This window comes from Colletotrichum acutatum (assembly GCF_030867785.1).
Source record: "Colletotrichum acutatum strain CBS 112980 chromosome Unknown BDZ83scaffold_60, whole genome shotgun sequence".
NCBI lineage: Eukaryota > Fungi > Ascomycota > Sordariomycetes > Glomerellales > Glomerellaceae > Colletotrichum > Colletotrichum acutatum.
The window spans coordinates 126,759-139,045 of record NW_026849054.1 but is presented as its reverse complement, the minus strand read 5'-3'; the positions used below and the strand labels follow the sequence as shown (position 1 = coordinate 139,045).

At 53.8% G+C, this 12,287-nt stretch overlaps 3 protein-coding genes across 3 annotated transcripts; 2 read left to right on the top strand and 1 right to left on the bottom strand.

Moving 5' to 3' along the window:
• Positions 1 to 683: 683 nt before the first annotated feature.
• BDZ83DRAFT_753184 (DENN domain-containing protein) lies at positions 684 to 3,467 on the top strand (the record flags this gene model as incomplete). The annotated part of the gene is made up of 2 exons (XM_060514320.1): positions 684 to 1,073; positions 1,131 to 3,467. The coding sequence occupies 2 exons, from the start codon at positions 684 to 686 to the stop codon at positions 3,465 to 3,467; spliced, it is 2,727 nt and encodes a 908-aa protein (XP_060363863.1).
• A 1,380-nt stretch (positions 3,468 to 4,847) lies between these two features.
• Positions 4,848 to 7,205, top strand: BDZ83DRAFT_652754 (uncharacterized protein; the record flags this gene model as incomplete). The annotated part of the gene is made up of 2 exons (XM_060510550.1): positions 4,848 to 4,877; positions 5,787 to 7,205. The coding sequence occupies 2 exons, from the start codon at positions 4,848 to 4,850 to the stop codon at positions 7,203 to 7,205; spliced, it is 1,449 nt and encodes a 482-aa protein (XP_060363862.1).
• A 748-nt stretch (positions 7,206 to 7,953) lies between these two features.
• BDZ83DRAFT_652753 (uncharacterized protein) lies at positions 7,954 to 9,054 on the bottom strand (the record flags this gene model as incomplete). The annotated part of the gene is made up of 4 exons (XM_060510549.1): positions 7,954 to 8,022; positions 8,082 to 8,629; positions 8,691 to 8,871; positions 8,989 to 9,054. 4 exons carry the CDS (start codon positions 9,052 to 9,054, stop codon positions 7,954 to 7,956), a joined length of 864 nt encoding a protein of 287 aa, XP_060363861.1.
• Between the last annotated feature and the right edge of the window lie 3,233 nt (positions 9,055 to 12,287).

The window sequence follows — 12,287 nt, the reverse complement described above, 5'->3', positions numbered from 1 at the left end:
GCCTGCCTCTACACTAGGTACTCCGTACTGCCACTGCTGCTGCTCGACCATACACTTCCCTTTCCAGCTTCGCGTCGGGTGCTTGGTCCCCCTTTCGCTTCATCTTAGCTCGCCCGCCAGTGGCACACCCTCGTTTTATCGCCATCTGCCTCTTGTTTCTCCCACACACCCTCTCCTTCGCCCTCACTTCTTCCTCCTCCCCGTCCTCCTATTCAAACACCCCCCCCCCTGGACACCACTCTCCCCTTTTACCTCAGCTGGAACTGCCTCTTCTTGTCTCGTCTACGATTTCTTCCCCTTCCTCCCTCCCTCCTTTCTTGTTTCTTCTCTCCCCACCTGTCACCGAGCAGTCAGTCAGTCAACCAACCAGTCTGTGCTAGAGCCTCAACTCTCGCTCAACCAGACCAGACAATTCAAGTTGCTCCTTGAGGCTCCTTCGAATGGCGCCCTTCTGAGCAACTTCTTCGACCGACGACTCCTTGACGAGAGCTTGCTCTCTGGATAGCTTCCTTGCCGTCTTTTGATTCATCCAATCAAGCCAGGCCCTTTTCCTTCGACACGCTGGTCAGCTCGTGTGTGGTCCGGATCATCAACCACCTCGTCACCTTCTTCTTCGCTCTCACGTCCACCTATACAACTTCAACATAACTTTTCTTTCTTAACGACGACTAATCACCGACGAAATGGCGCCTTCGCTGAACGCACACTCGTCCTTCACCCGGCCCCGGACCGGCGACCGCGATGGGCGACCTACCACCCGTGATCAGGGAGACAACAACCTCATTATCCCGAGCCGTACTTCCTCCCTTCACTCGCGCATCACCCAGCCGATTCCCTCGACCCTGAATGCGAAGCCCCAGCAGCGCACCCCAAAGACGCTTACTCACGCCTATATGGTGTGCGGTGTTGGCAGAGAACCTTCGCAATGGGTCAAGGCCCCAGCCCCTGCACAGGGCAAGATTGGCCACATGAAGGGCGCTGTTGGTCAATTCTGGCTGCCCGAGATTCTTGGAAGCAGCCCAAGGTTGGAGCAAGACAACGAGATCGCCAGGTCGTTGCACGCTGCCATGCGGGTTAGTGGCCGTTTGCCATACGTTTTGTTCAGAGTTTGAGTGGCTGACATTTTACAGGCTTGCTTTCCCCACGACGTTGAGATCTGCACTGGCCGCAGCCAGCCTCACTGCGTCCACCATGCCTTCGTTCTGCAGCAAGACTCGTCCCACACTTTGTATGGAATCTGTCTTCGCGTATGGTCGCGAGCCGATGAGAAGAGGGCCGAGACAATTCGGGATCTGCGTAAAAGAACTGAACCAGACTACTACGACAACCCCGACGAGACTTACTGGATTCCCTACTGCTTGTCATTCTTGTCTCGGTACCCGCTGTACAACCTTCTTGGAGACTACCTGCGAGGTATGTGGATCCACTGGAACAAGGCTACCAACTTGTTTCACGCCGAGGAGGTCTCGCGTATTCTCAGCTTCCCGGCTCCGAGACTCAACGACTTGGTTCGCATCGACATGAAAGATTATGCTCTTTGCTACCAATTCCCCTCGTCGCCTACTGGCTTCCAGAACTTCGCCATGTGGCCACTGTTCTGCTGCTTGTCCATCCCCAACATTGTGGGTGTCGTTGAGGCCGCTATTTCACCAACTCGCCGCATCATCTTTGTCAGTCACTACCCAGCCATGCTCACCATGGCTGCAGAAACTGTCAGATACTGTGTTCGCGTCTACGAGTGGAGTGGCCTCTATGTCCCGGTTGTGCATGCTCGTCATGCCAAGGATTTAGTCCAGGAGCCCGGTCCATACATCCTCGGTGTCACGGCCGAGTGCCGCTCTTTGTTCACCGCGCCAACGGATGCTCTGGTTGTTGACCTCGACCGCAACTTTGTTCTCACTTCCAGCCCCCCGACCGCACTCAACCCCAGCCAGCGTAACAAGTTCGTCACCCGCCTGACACAGTCTCTCAACGGAGATGTGACTCCCTCCGGCGTTCCCCCTCATCTCCGCTCCGCTTACGGTGGCGGCAAGCTCGTCCCCGCCGGCCAGATCATTGTTATGCGTGGAGAAGTCGAGTCCATCCAAGATCCCGAATGGTGGAACCAGGACACCGTTATGGCCGTCATGGATCATGTTTGCGAGAAGATGGGCCGCAACACAGGCATCAAGGCTGTCTTTGGTGGCTCCGTCAAGAAGCCCTTGATGACCAAGGTCTCGATGAGACATCTCAACGAGATTGTCCGCGAGAGAAACCAGTACTCTCGTGATGCTCTCGAGGCTTGGCAGGACTTCATCAACCTGAAGGGCCGCATGGATACCGAGCTCAACAAGGTCACAAAACGCAACAACTACCTCAACGAGGAGCTGGAGAGCTGGAAGCAGCAGTTCCTCAAGTTCCAGGCATTTGCTGAACAGCTCACTAAGGAGACCCAGGATCTCAAGGCCAAGATCGAAACTCACAAGAGGGAGAACAGACGCCTTGCAGGTCTCATTGATCAGCAGAAGGATGACAACGGTCGTCTGAATGTCCGTCTCGGTGCTACTGAGAAGCAGCGTGATGATGCTCTCGAAGCATTGGTCCTCCAACAGGAGATCGCCGAGGAACTCGAGCGCGAGCGTAAGCGCAACAAGAAGGAGCTTGCTGCTCTTCAGCACACCAACGTCACCATCCTCAGACAGCGTGACGAGGCTCGTCGTGTTGTGCTGCATCTGCGCAGCTTGATTGGCGGCCAGAGCCATCACATGGAGCATCTGGTTCAGTCTTTGACCAAGCCCGATGATTTGGCGCACGAAATTGAGGAAGGCTTCGAGCCAGAGATGGGTGAGGATGGCATCACTCCCAGAGAAGCCGACGTCAACCAGGCCCGCCTCCTCTCTGCTGCCGCTGAGGCGAACAAGAGGCTCTCTACTTCGAGCTTCAAGGATGTGGCCGACCGCCACCTCAAGGACAAGACTGATGCCATCGCGCACATTATCAGAAACATTGCCGAGCAATGCCAGGCTGCAGTTGAGGGCCTGCAATTGGCCCAAGATGCCGACTTTGATGAGCGCTCTGCTAGCGCGGCCCGCCTTCGCGCTCAGCGCCGTCGCAGCAACCTCTCCGCCACCCACAGCGATGACGGTCACGAGACTCAGTCAAACGCAACATCCGACATGGGCGAAGATAGCCTCCTTCACCCTGCTTCTGGTCGGATATCCAGCATCCCCCCCACCCCGGACCTGGTCCCCAACCGAAGTAGCACAGCGATGTCCTTTGCTTCCAGCGCTGCAACTCCCGAGCGCTCAAGTCAGCAGTACATGATCCACCAGGACATCCCTACCAAGATTGTTGAGGATGATGAGGATTTCGAGGAAGATCGTAGCGAGTCCGAGACGATGCCTCAGCAGACCGTCGGCAAGCATACCGACAGCCTGATCCACCGTCCGTCTGGGGCGCGCATCAGCGCTCTTGGCGGTACCCGCTGAAGAGCTATTTTGGCGGTTTCGACATAATCCATTTGGAGTAACAAGTGGCTAAAGAGAATTCAGTTTCCCTCTCTTTGGTCGATGGGGAGGACGATTTACCGACATTGTGCATACACCTTTTTGCCTGATACCTTTTTGCACCTGTGTGGTCGTGGACAAAATTTCGTTGTGTCCGGCGTTTACAATTTTCAGATTCCTGTCTTTTTCAAGAGACGAATGTGTTGCCTTTTTTTTTTCTGCCTGTGCAAGTTGAACAGGGCTCGCTGGTGTCCGGATTGGATGTTATCACGATTTTTATATCATTTGTATCCCAAGGGTGGAGCCTTCTGCTTAGTTCAGTTCATATCTCTCCTTATTATTTAGTACCCACAATCCGAATCCAGCGAGAGTTGAAGGAAACTACCGTTTCAAATATGAACATGTGCGTGATGTCAATGTGTATACTAAGTGGACTGGATTACCTAGAGATCTCATAGGTATACCTTATCCTGTGACCCAATATCTATCAAGTCTTATTCCAAAGCCGAAGGGCGCGGGTGTCTTTTTTCCGGGCCGAAGTGTACGACAGCGGCGAAATATGTGAATTTCAATTTCATCGCAGTCTCAAAGGAGGCTGTCTAGCCCCTTCATCCTGCTGAAGCCCTCGTCTGGGTGATACTTTGATATCCATGTTGGCTTGCACGTACTTAGAGGGTCCGTCTTGCTCACATCGACCCAAACAATATCCGGTTGCGCTACGCTGGTCCTGCGATTACTGATAACGAACTCATAAGATGTGAAAACACAGAAGATCTTGAAAAGACTGACTGATGTCGCTTTGAAGTGCTCAGGAGACTAGTTGATGTTACATCCACACCAATGATCCAAGTCAGAGACATTGAGGCCGTAACAGTGTGTTCGCCTAGAAGGCGTTGAAAGATAACGGATCTTTCAGAGGCTCCTACTATTCAGCACATCAACGCGTAACATGATGTGACGGATCACTCGGAACGTGATGACTTGGGAAAACGTGATGGCGTTCGAAAACTCTGGCAGAGGCATCCCGATCCGACACTACCAAGCACTGCAATGACAATCCAACTCCAATGATCATTCCGAACAGATTAACAAGATCGTGGCAGAGATGCTGGTTGCGGTTTCGGACTTCTTGTCCCGTCAGCCAAGGCTGGGTTTGGTCAGGCAACCCATTAGCTGTGCAAGTCGCGCCAACTGCTTCGGAGACATAGAAGAGCTTCCATGCGATGCGGGCTGCTTCTCGCAGATACGACCAATCTAAACGAGAACTGTTTCTCTATGATAGGTTGGTGAAATACCTCAACGGTGGCTGGCCAGGCCACCCTTCCTCTATTCTCGTTTCATCATCGCGCTTTTGTCCACATCATGGACAGCCTCAAGCCCGGCTGGCAGGAGGTATAGCAGACATGCTCGCACCAGGTCCCACACTCAGCCTCACCAGCCTACATTGAAAGAAGCCTGGTCATCGCCATATCAACGTACCCCGGCGCTGGCTCATCTGACTTTCGTGGTCTCTTAGCTGGACGGGCATGACTATGAAGTCTTGCGGATGATACAAAGTACCCCTGAGGAAATGAGAGAGTGTCGCCCTAATTTTCCTTCCACGATATCATGTTCGACTCAACGCCCCTTCCATCTATCGTGTTAATGCCTTCCTTCCTCATCAGGTGAGTGACGCCCATATCCCTTTGGATCAGTAGCCATCTTCTTTCGAGAACGAACCTCTTCGACTTAAGTAGTGGTGTTGCCAACGGAGAGTTGGCTGGATTCTGACAACAATCCCATGGTATCATGAAGCGGGCTTACACAGAGAAGATAAACGTTTCTTCCGTCAATAGTACAATCATCTCTAATATCAATGTCTCACGATTTCCGAGTACTGGCGAACCCTGACTCTATCGAGATGTCTTGATGCAGGACGTTGGCTCTCTGTGCAGCGGTGCCGGAAGATGTAATATGCCGGCAATGTGACGTCTAGGTGGATACAGATCCTCCGACACCGATAAGCTAGCGATAAGCTAGCGATAACAGAAAAAGTTCCTGGACGGAGTATGCGTACCAAGTCTCGTCGTCCTCTTCTGCATTACAAGCCCGTCGCGACCATTCCAGATAGCAATTGAGCTAAAACCTTACACTCTATACTGTAATAATTCAATTCTTGATCACAGTTGTTATCAACTATCCTTTCCCACAATCGCAAACACGAACACGAAAGCGGCCATGGCCGACCCCCTCCTCACAAGCCTTTGCGCAATCTGCCACATCGAGCCCCCCAAATACAAGTGCCCACGATGCACTCTCCAGACCTGCTCCCTGACCTGCACGAAGCGCCACAAGTCCTGGTCCCAGTGCAACGGCATCCGCGACGCGACGGCCTACGTCCCGCCCTCCAAGCTCAAGACCGCCGCGGGCGTCGACCACGACTTCAACTTCCTCTCGGGCATCGAGCGCGCCGTTCAGCGCTCCGAAAAGGAGATTGTCGAGGAAAGACACCTTCTGAAACCCGAGGACCTGCGGCCGGTCGAGGTGCGCAGCGTGCAGTGGAAGACGGGCCGCGATGGACGCAAGAAGAGGGTCATGGTCACCGAGGTCCTGCGGGGGGACAGCGGCCCAGGAGGTGCGCGGTATGAGGCGCTCTCCAGCATACCCTTCAAGAAAAGGCTGGCTACGTTTGGGATCCTGCTGAAGCGTGCGCCGGTGGGAATGGTCAGACAGAAGGAGAACGGGACCAACTTCAGCAAAGCCTCTGGCAGAATCAATTGGCAGGTTGAATGGCTTCTCACTTCGTCCACAGACACAAAGACACCATCACAACAGCAGGAGAGCGTGGGGAACACCGAAACAACAACGACAAAGAGGGTACTAGCCAAGGCGCTCGACGACGTGCCGCTCTACAAGGCCTTCGTCACGGGGCAGAAGTCGTTCAACGATGAGCAGGCCAGAAAGGAACAGCAACGGCAGCAGCCACCAGACGACGACGAGGAGACCCAGGAAGCCAATGCTCACACCGGCGGATCTGGCCGAAACAAGAAGCGCCGCAAAAACCAACACAAACCGGGCCAGTCCATCGCCACGGCCCAAGACACGGAGACGGGAGCCTGGCATCCAGGCCGATTCTTCATGCAGTCCTCTCCGCGCGGCACCTGGACTTCCCACACTGGCGTCCAGCCCTTCACGGGGACAACGGAGGAGGAAGAGGCGCAAAAGACGAGGTACACGTTCTACGTCGCGGGCACGACATCTGCGGCGACGGCAGCGACGGGCAAGATGGTCGTTCACCCCGTAGACGCAACGACGCCCCTCGGCGAAGCCCTGCGCGACACGACGGTGCCGGAGTTTCCTACAATCTACGTCGTTGAATTGGGAGCGGTCCTACCGGCGACGTTACTCCCGGAACCGAAGCCGATGCGCCTCGTTCCCAAACGTAAGCACGAGAGCAACGGCAAAAGGGCAGACGGCGGCAGTAAGACCAAGAGACCTCGCAAGAACCTGGAAGACGGCGAGCTGCCGAGCGACGGGGACGAGAGTGATGGCGATCTTGCCGTCGCCGACGTTGATAGGTTTGCGGCCGCCGTCGACCAGATTGTTGCCGAGCAAAGTCTGGGCGAGGAAGACGACGACAGCACGACGAGTAGCTCTGGATCGTCGGATTCGGAGAGCGACGGAGGGGTCAGCGCCAGCCTCGCTGCCAAGTTGGCACTGTTGAAGAAGAGAGTGGCGTGAGATGAACCTTTGTACAATATCACCTTATACCTAGAAGATCATGATACCCTCGAGGCCCTGCATACGGCCTTTGTACATTATGACGTGCAACAAAGAATATACTCGCGTCACCATCAACTACTGTTCTCAAGCTATAAGCAAGAAGATTCGGGAAGACATGACAGACGCCAGCGTTGGGGGGGGAGGGGGGTTGATTATCCAGAAATACTACAGAGTATAGATCGCGACACTGTAAACTTAAAGTCACCATAGCAAGGCGTGATCAGCATCACAAAGGCGGGTCGCTTCATCACTGATTAGGCTCATCATGATGGCGGAAGAATGTGTTACTACTTTTGGACAGACGTTTGTCCCAACTACCTCACCACCACCATTTTACGGCCAAATGCCTACGTTGTGCCTATGATGGCCACCAAAACCACATTAGATATCAGTCCGTCAAATCATTACGTCCCTTGTGTAAAGCCATTTGTATCATCAAACCATTGTTAATTGCCGTCCGAAAATCGACAGCCCAGAACTCGTTGTGCCTGTTTGACCCTCCAGAAAAATTCCGAATCGTCCTTGTTCCACACCTCATCTTCCCTGTCCATTTCACTAAAATGTGCCCGTCACAACCGTGTCGTGTCAAGTCGAAATTGGTAGAAGGCGAGGATGAATCCGGATGTCGAAATCAAGATTATGGGTCCAGGCGGGTATTTACCGCAACTTAGAAAAGCAAGTACATCGTCATCTGAGCGAAAGGCGCTTAGATGAACATGGCAGCAAAGCCAGCGGCAGCCAGGAAGCCGGCAACCGGAACAGCAGTCTGCTTGGCCTAGAGAAAGAGGTCAATATGGAATGTAGAATAAGGTAGACAGGTAGTTGGGAACTTACAAGGCCGCTGGAGCTGGAGCTGGCAGCGGTGCCAGTGGCAGAACCGGAGGCAGAGCCAGAGCCGCCAGTGGTGGTGGTGGCACCAGTAGCCTCGCTAGCCTGGCTGGAGAGAGCGCTGGAAGCCTCGCCTCCAGTGAGAGAGGAAAGGACAGTGGTCGAGCCAATGGTAGAGGTGATGACGCTGCCGTCGGAGGTGATGGTGCTAACAACAGGCTCGGTGGTGACAGCGGTCTGGGGAAGGGAGGTGGCACCGGGGACACCGCCGACACCAAAGAGGGTAGTCTCGCCAGTGGAGGTGATGGTGGACTCGCCGCTGGTAATGACAGTGGTGAAGGTGGAGGTGGAAACCGGGCTAGGGGTCGCAGACTCGCTGCCACCAGAGGCAACACCAGTGAGGGTGGTGACACCAAGGAGAGTGGTGAGAGTGCTGCCACCAGAGGTGATCTCAGAGAAGATCGAGGAAACAACCGGAACGGCGGTGGCAGTGACGGTACCAGTAGGCTGAGTGACAGTGGCACCAGGGATGACGGTGACAACAACACCGGCCTCTGATTTAGTTGTTAGTGGATACAAATCAAGTTTAAGAGTGCCTGGAGCAGCAGAACTTACGGCGGCAGAGCTCAATGCCAGAGGCAACAGCGGCCTCAGCATCAGAAGACTGAGTGCAGCTCTGGAAAGAGCAGTCGCGAATGCCATAGGCAAAGTTGGGGTTGCGGCAGAGGCAGGCGTTGTCGCCAGCGGTGCAGCCCAGGTCAGAGGCGAGACCCTGCATGGCGGAGATACAGCCAGTCTGTTGATCGAGTTAAAATCACATATGCTTCAAGATCGTGAAGAACGAGCATCTGAAAATGGAAATCCATGTGACTGGATTTTCCATGTTCACAGCGGAGGGAGGAATTTTACTTACGCCACAGGCGCCCTGAGCCATGGCGCCAGAAAGAAGGCCAGCACCGAGGATGATGGAAGACTTCATTGTGAATGATTGTTGATGGGTTCTGTAAGACTGAAGAGTGAGTCGTTTGCGAGAACAAAGTCGACAATGAAGGACCTGGAGGTAGAATATTAGCAGAGCTCGGATTTTCGCAATCGAACAAGGGAAGTCGGAAATAATCGCAAGGAGAGATATTCCACAAAAGCAGTCAATGAACAAAGTTACCTGGCGACAAAGAGCGTGCGTGGATTTGGGAAGAAAGCGTAAAAAATTGTTTGCGATGGTGAAGAACGAAAAGGTTGATGGGGTGAAGAGGGAAGAGAGACAACTTTGTGGGTGGGTGGAAGGGGAAAAAGAAGGCCACGAGATGGTGAGTGGAAGGTGGTGAAGGAAATGAGTGTTACGCAAATTTGGGAAGCTGCGCCTGTGGGAAGGTGTGGTGTAACTGGGGAAAGAACGGGGCAAGTCCAAGGTCGCACAAGACCAAGTAAACAAACTGATAGCGAAATGCCGATGTTCTGTTTTTCGTGTGCTTGAAGAACTGGGCAGGCAAAGAAGCTGGAAATCGAGGCAAACAGCTTGCGGCAGGGGAGTAGGAGAAAATGAAGCCAGCGCAAAAAATGATGGAGGCTCGTGATACCAGAGCTCTCGAGGATATATCAACTTACCTACGATTGATATTGATGTCAAAGCTGTCGAGGTTGTGGGGAGCGTGCTTGAGAGTATCTCGCAGTGATGGAGCGAAAGTGTGTGGTGTGAGGTGACAATGGAAGAGAGTTGGCGGAGAGAAGTTGGTGGTTACTCGAGGTGAGGTGAGGTGAGGTGAGGTGTCTCGGTGGATGGGGTGGGGGAGAGATATTATTCGAGAGTGCCGAATCGAGGTAGGTAAACAACGGAATGTCACGTGGAGCACGGAGTATTAGAGTAGAGTACCTTAATTGAAGGACAGAGGGAAGGAACGAGGAAGGTGAAGGGAGTGCCTTCCCGTTTATAAGTCAATCGGGAGAAGAAGGTGCGGGATGGCAGTTGGGCACGACGTACGAACCCGGTGCCTTGCCTTCCTACCTACGGATACCTTACTTGACTACGTCGCTACCTACCCTGTAGACCTGAATCCATGGGCAGGCCTTATTTCCTAGCCACCACCTATTCGATTTTCGAACCATTGGACAAGGTACCTTAACTTGGTCTGGCCGACGGGAACCCGGCCTTAGCATGCAGAGCATCTGCGGTGAACTGCGAGGTGGGCTTTCCCGTCGATCAACGTTGGGTTGTTTGATACCCAGATTTTTGGAGAACCATGTCATTTCGGCTGCCCCAACTTTAGTCGGCTTTGCCTCTCACGCTTGTCCTGACGTTGACATGCTGCTAGCCAGCAAATGAGAAGCCACCCGGAGCTAACTTGGTCAAGTCGATGTGGGTATCTGATGTGGAATTCATCTATCTTCCAGGTTAGTGCTGCAGCAAAAGTGGCGCCAGGTTGGTGTTCACAGCTCAAGCTCGGCCCCAAGCGATGGAAGCTCTCTCGTTGCTCCACGCCCGTTGCCGGCAACTCCAGCACCAAAAGTCAACACGGTCAACACAAGAAAAACCTGGCTTGGATCCTCAGCCACAAACCCAAAGCTGCATCTTGATCCTCCTGGACTTACCGAGACCCGAAAGTTGTCGGCCCGGTGGCTGGAATCGCAGCTGAGACCGACCACGCTTGCATGCTCATGTTGTGAGGCAAGCTGAATTCTCTTTGTGAACAGCGAGTCGCGCGCAAACAGCCAGAAGAGTGGAATTGGCTCCCGGCAAAGTGCCCCTCGAGTAAATTGTAATATCCCAAGAAACCAATCTTGGGGGCCAGCGCGGGCTAGATCTCGCAACGAGATGAGAGATGCGACCTACTTTCGGGGTTGAAATGCGATGTTAACCAGGATATGCCTGATGTAACCCTATCGCCGCCGCCAGCCAGCGTCCACAGAGTACCTCCCCTCAGTCGGGAGATTTAACCCCCGTCCCAAGCTCTCCGGTTCCAGCAAGTAAAGAAAAGACCTGGTGCCATGTGGTATCGTTCGGCCTGAGCTCTGACGCACTTTTGACTCCATCCCTTCCGCTGCAACGCTGTCAAACACTGCCAAACTAAGGCAAGATGGCTGGGGGACGTGCGAAGCTGCAGGCTAAGGCAATGGATGCGATGTCAAGAAAAAAAAATCCTTTCCGTTGGAACCTTGCCCAGTAACCAGAACCTCTACATCACCACAGTATGGGTCGATGGATGGTGGGAGGCTCTACCGGTAAGTCTTTCCTTATCGGAAGCCTGGGTTGACAATTCAAGCGAACTGCGAGACGGAGGGAGGGGTCTGTTTGCTGAAATCGAACCCTGCCTCCCAAGATACCCATGCCAACCTGCTTTTTGCAGGACTAACAAGGCAGGAGGCAAGGTCTGTTTCTCAATGCGACAATCAAGCTTCTGGGGCCTGGAATGAGGGACAGGAAACAGGGACTCGGGGTGGAAAGCTCGAAACAAATTCCGGGGCTCCCAAAGGCGAAGAAGCTGGAGGTCGCCGGAGAAGCTCGCATCTACACTATTACAGTACATATGCGACGCGCAAGCCAGCATAGTCTGCGTCTGCCACGTGAAGCTGACTTCGGTCATCTTGCATCATGATGGCCTGGATTTGGGAGGAGTACACCGCCCGGCGCTTGGCCTCTCGTCATGCTAGAAAGAGGCAGCCGGAAGTCGGCAGCATGATAGCTTCCAGATTGACCGTTAGTGACGAAGGTTGACGGCAGAAGAAAAATCATCGTGGGCAGACAGATCCCGCCGGGCCATTGGTGACTGAGGGGGGAGTTGCAATCAGTCACGGCTGGAAACAAGGAAAAAAAAGTGCTAGCTGGCAAGGTCTGGGGCGGACGTGGTTGCGTGGCTATCACAGTACCAAGAGAGATGAGGTCAATCGAATGCACGTCGACGCGTCCGATTCGCCAATGACCCCCCCGGGAGCCCTCTGTTGTGGCGCCGTGGCGCTCCACTCTGTGTGTCGGATATCTAATTGGGCAGGTTCGGCAAAAAGGGAAAGGACGGGGAGGGAAATAGACAGGGGTTGAGCTTCCTACAGGCTACTCCTAGTTCCTACGCCTGGGGATTCAGAGTCAATTCCCACATACCAACGACTTCTCCCACACTTTCTTTCTCCATCATTCATTTGTTCATGCTTTTGCGCCGGATGCCACGAGACACTCAATTGCTTCCCTTTGTGCCAGAGGTCTTCGTGAGCTAAGCTATGGCT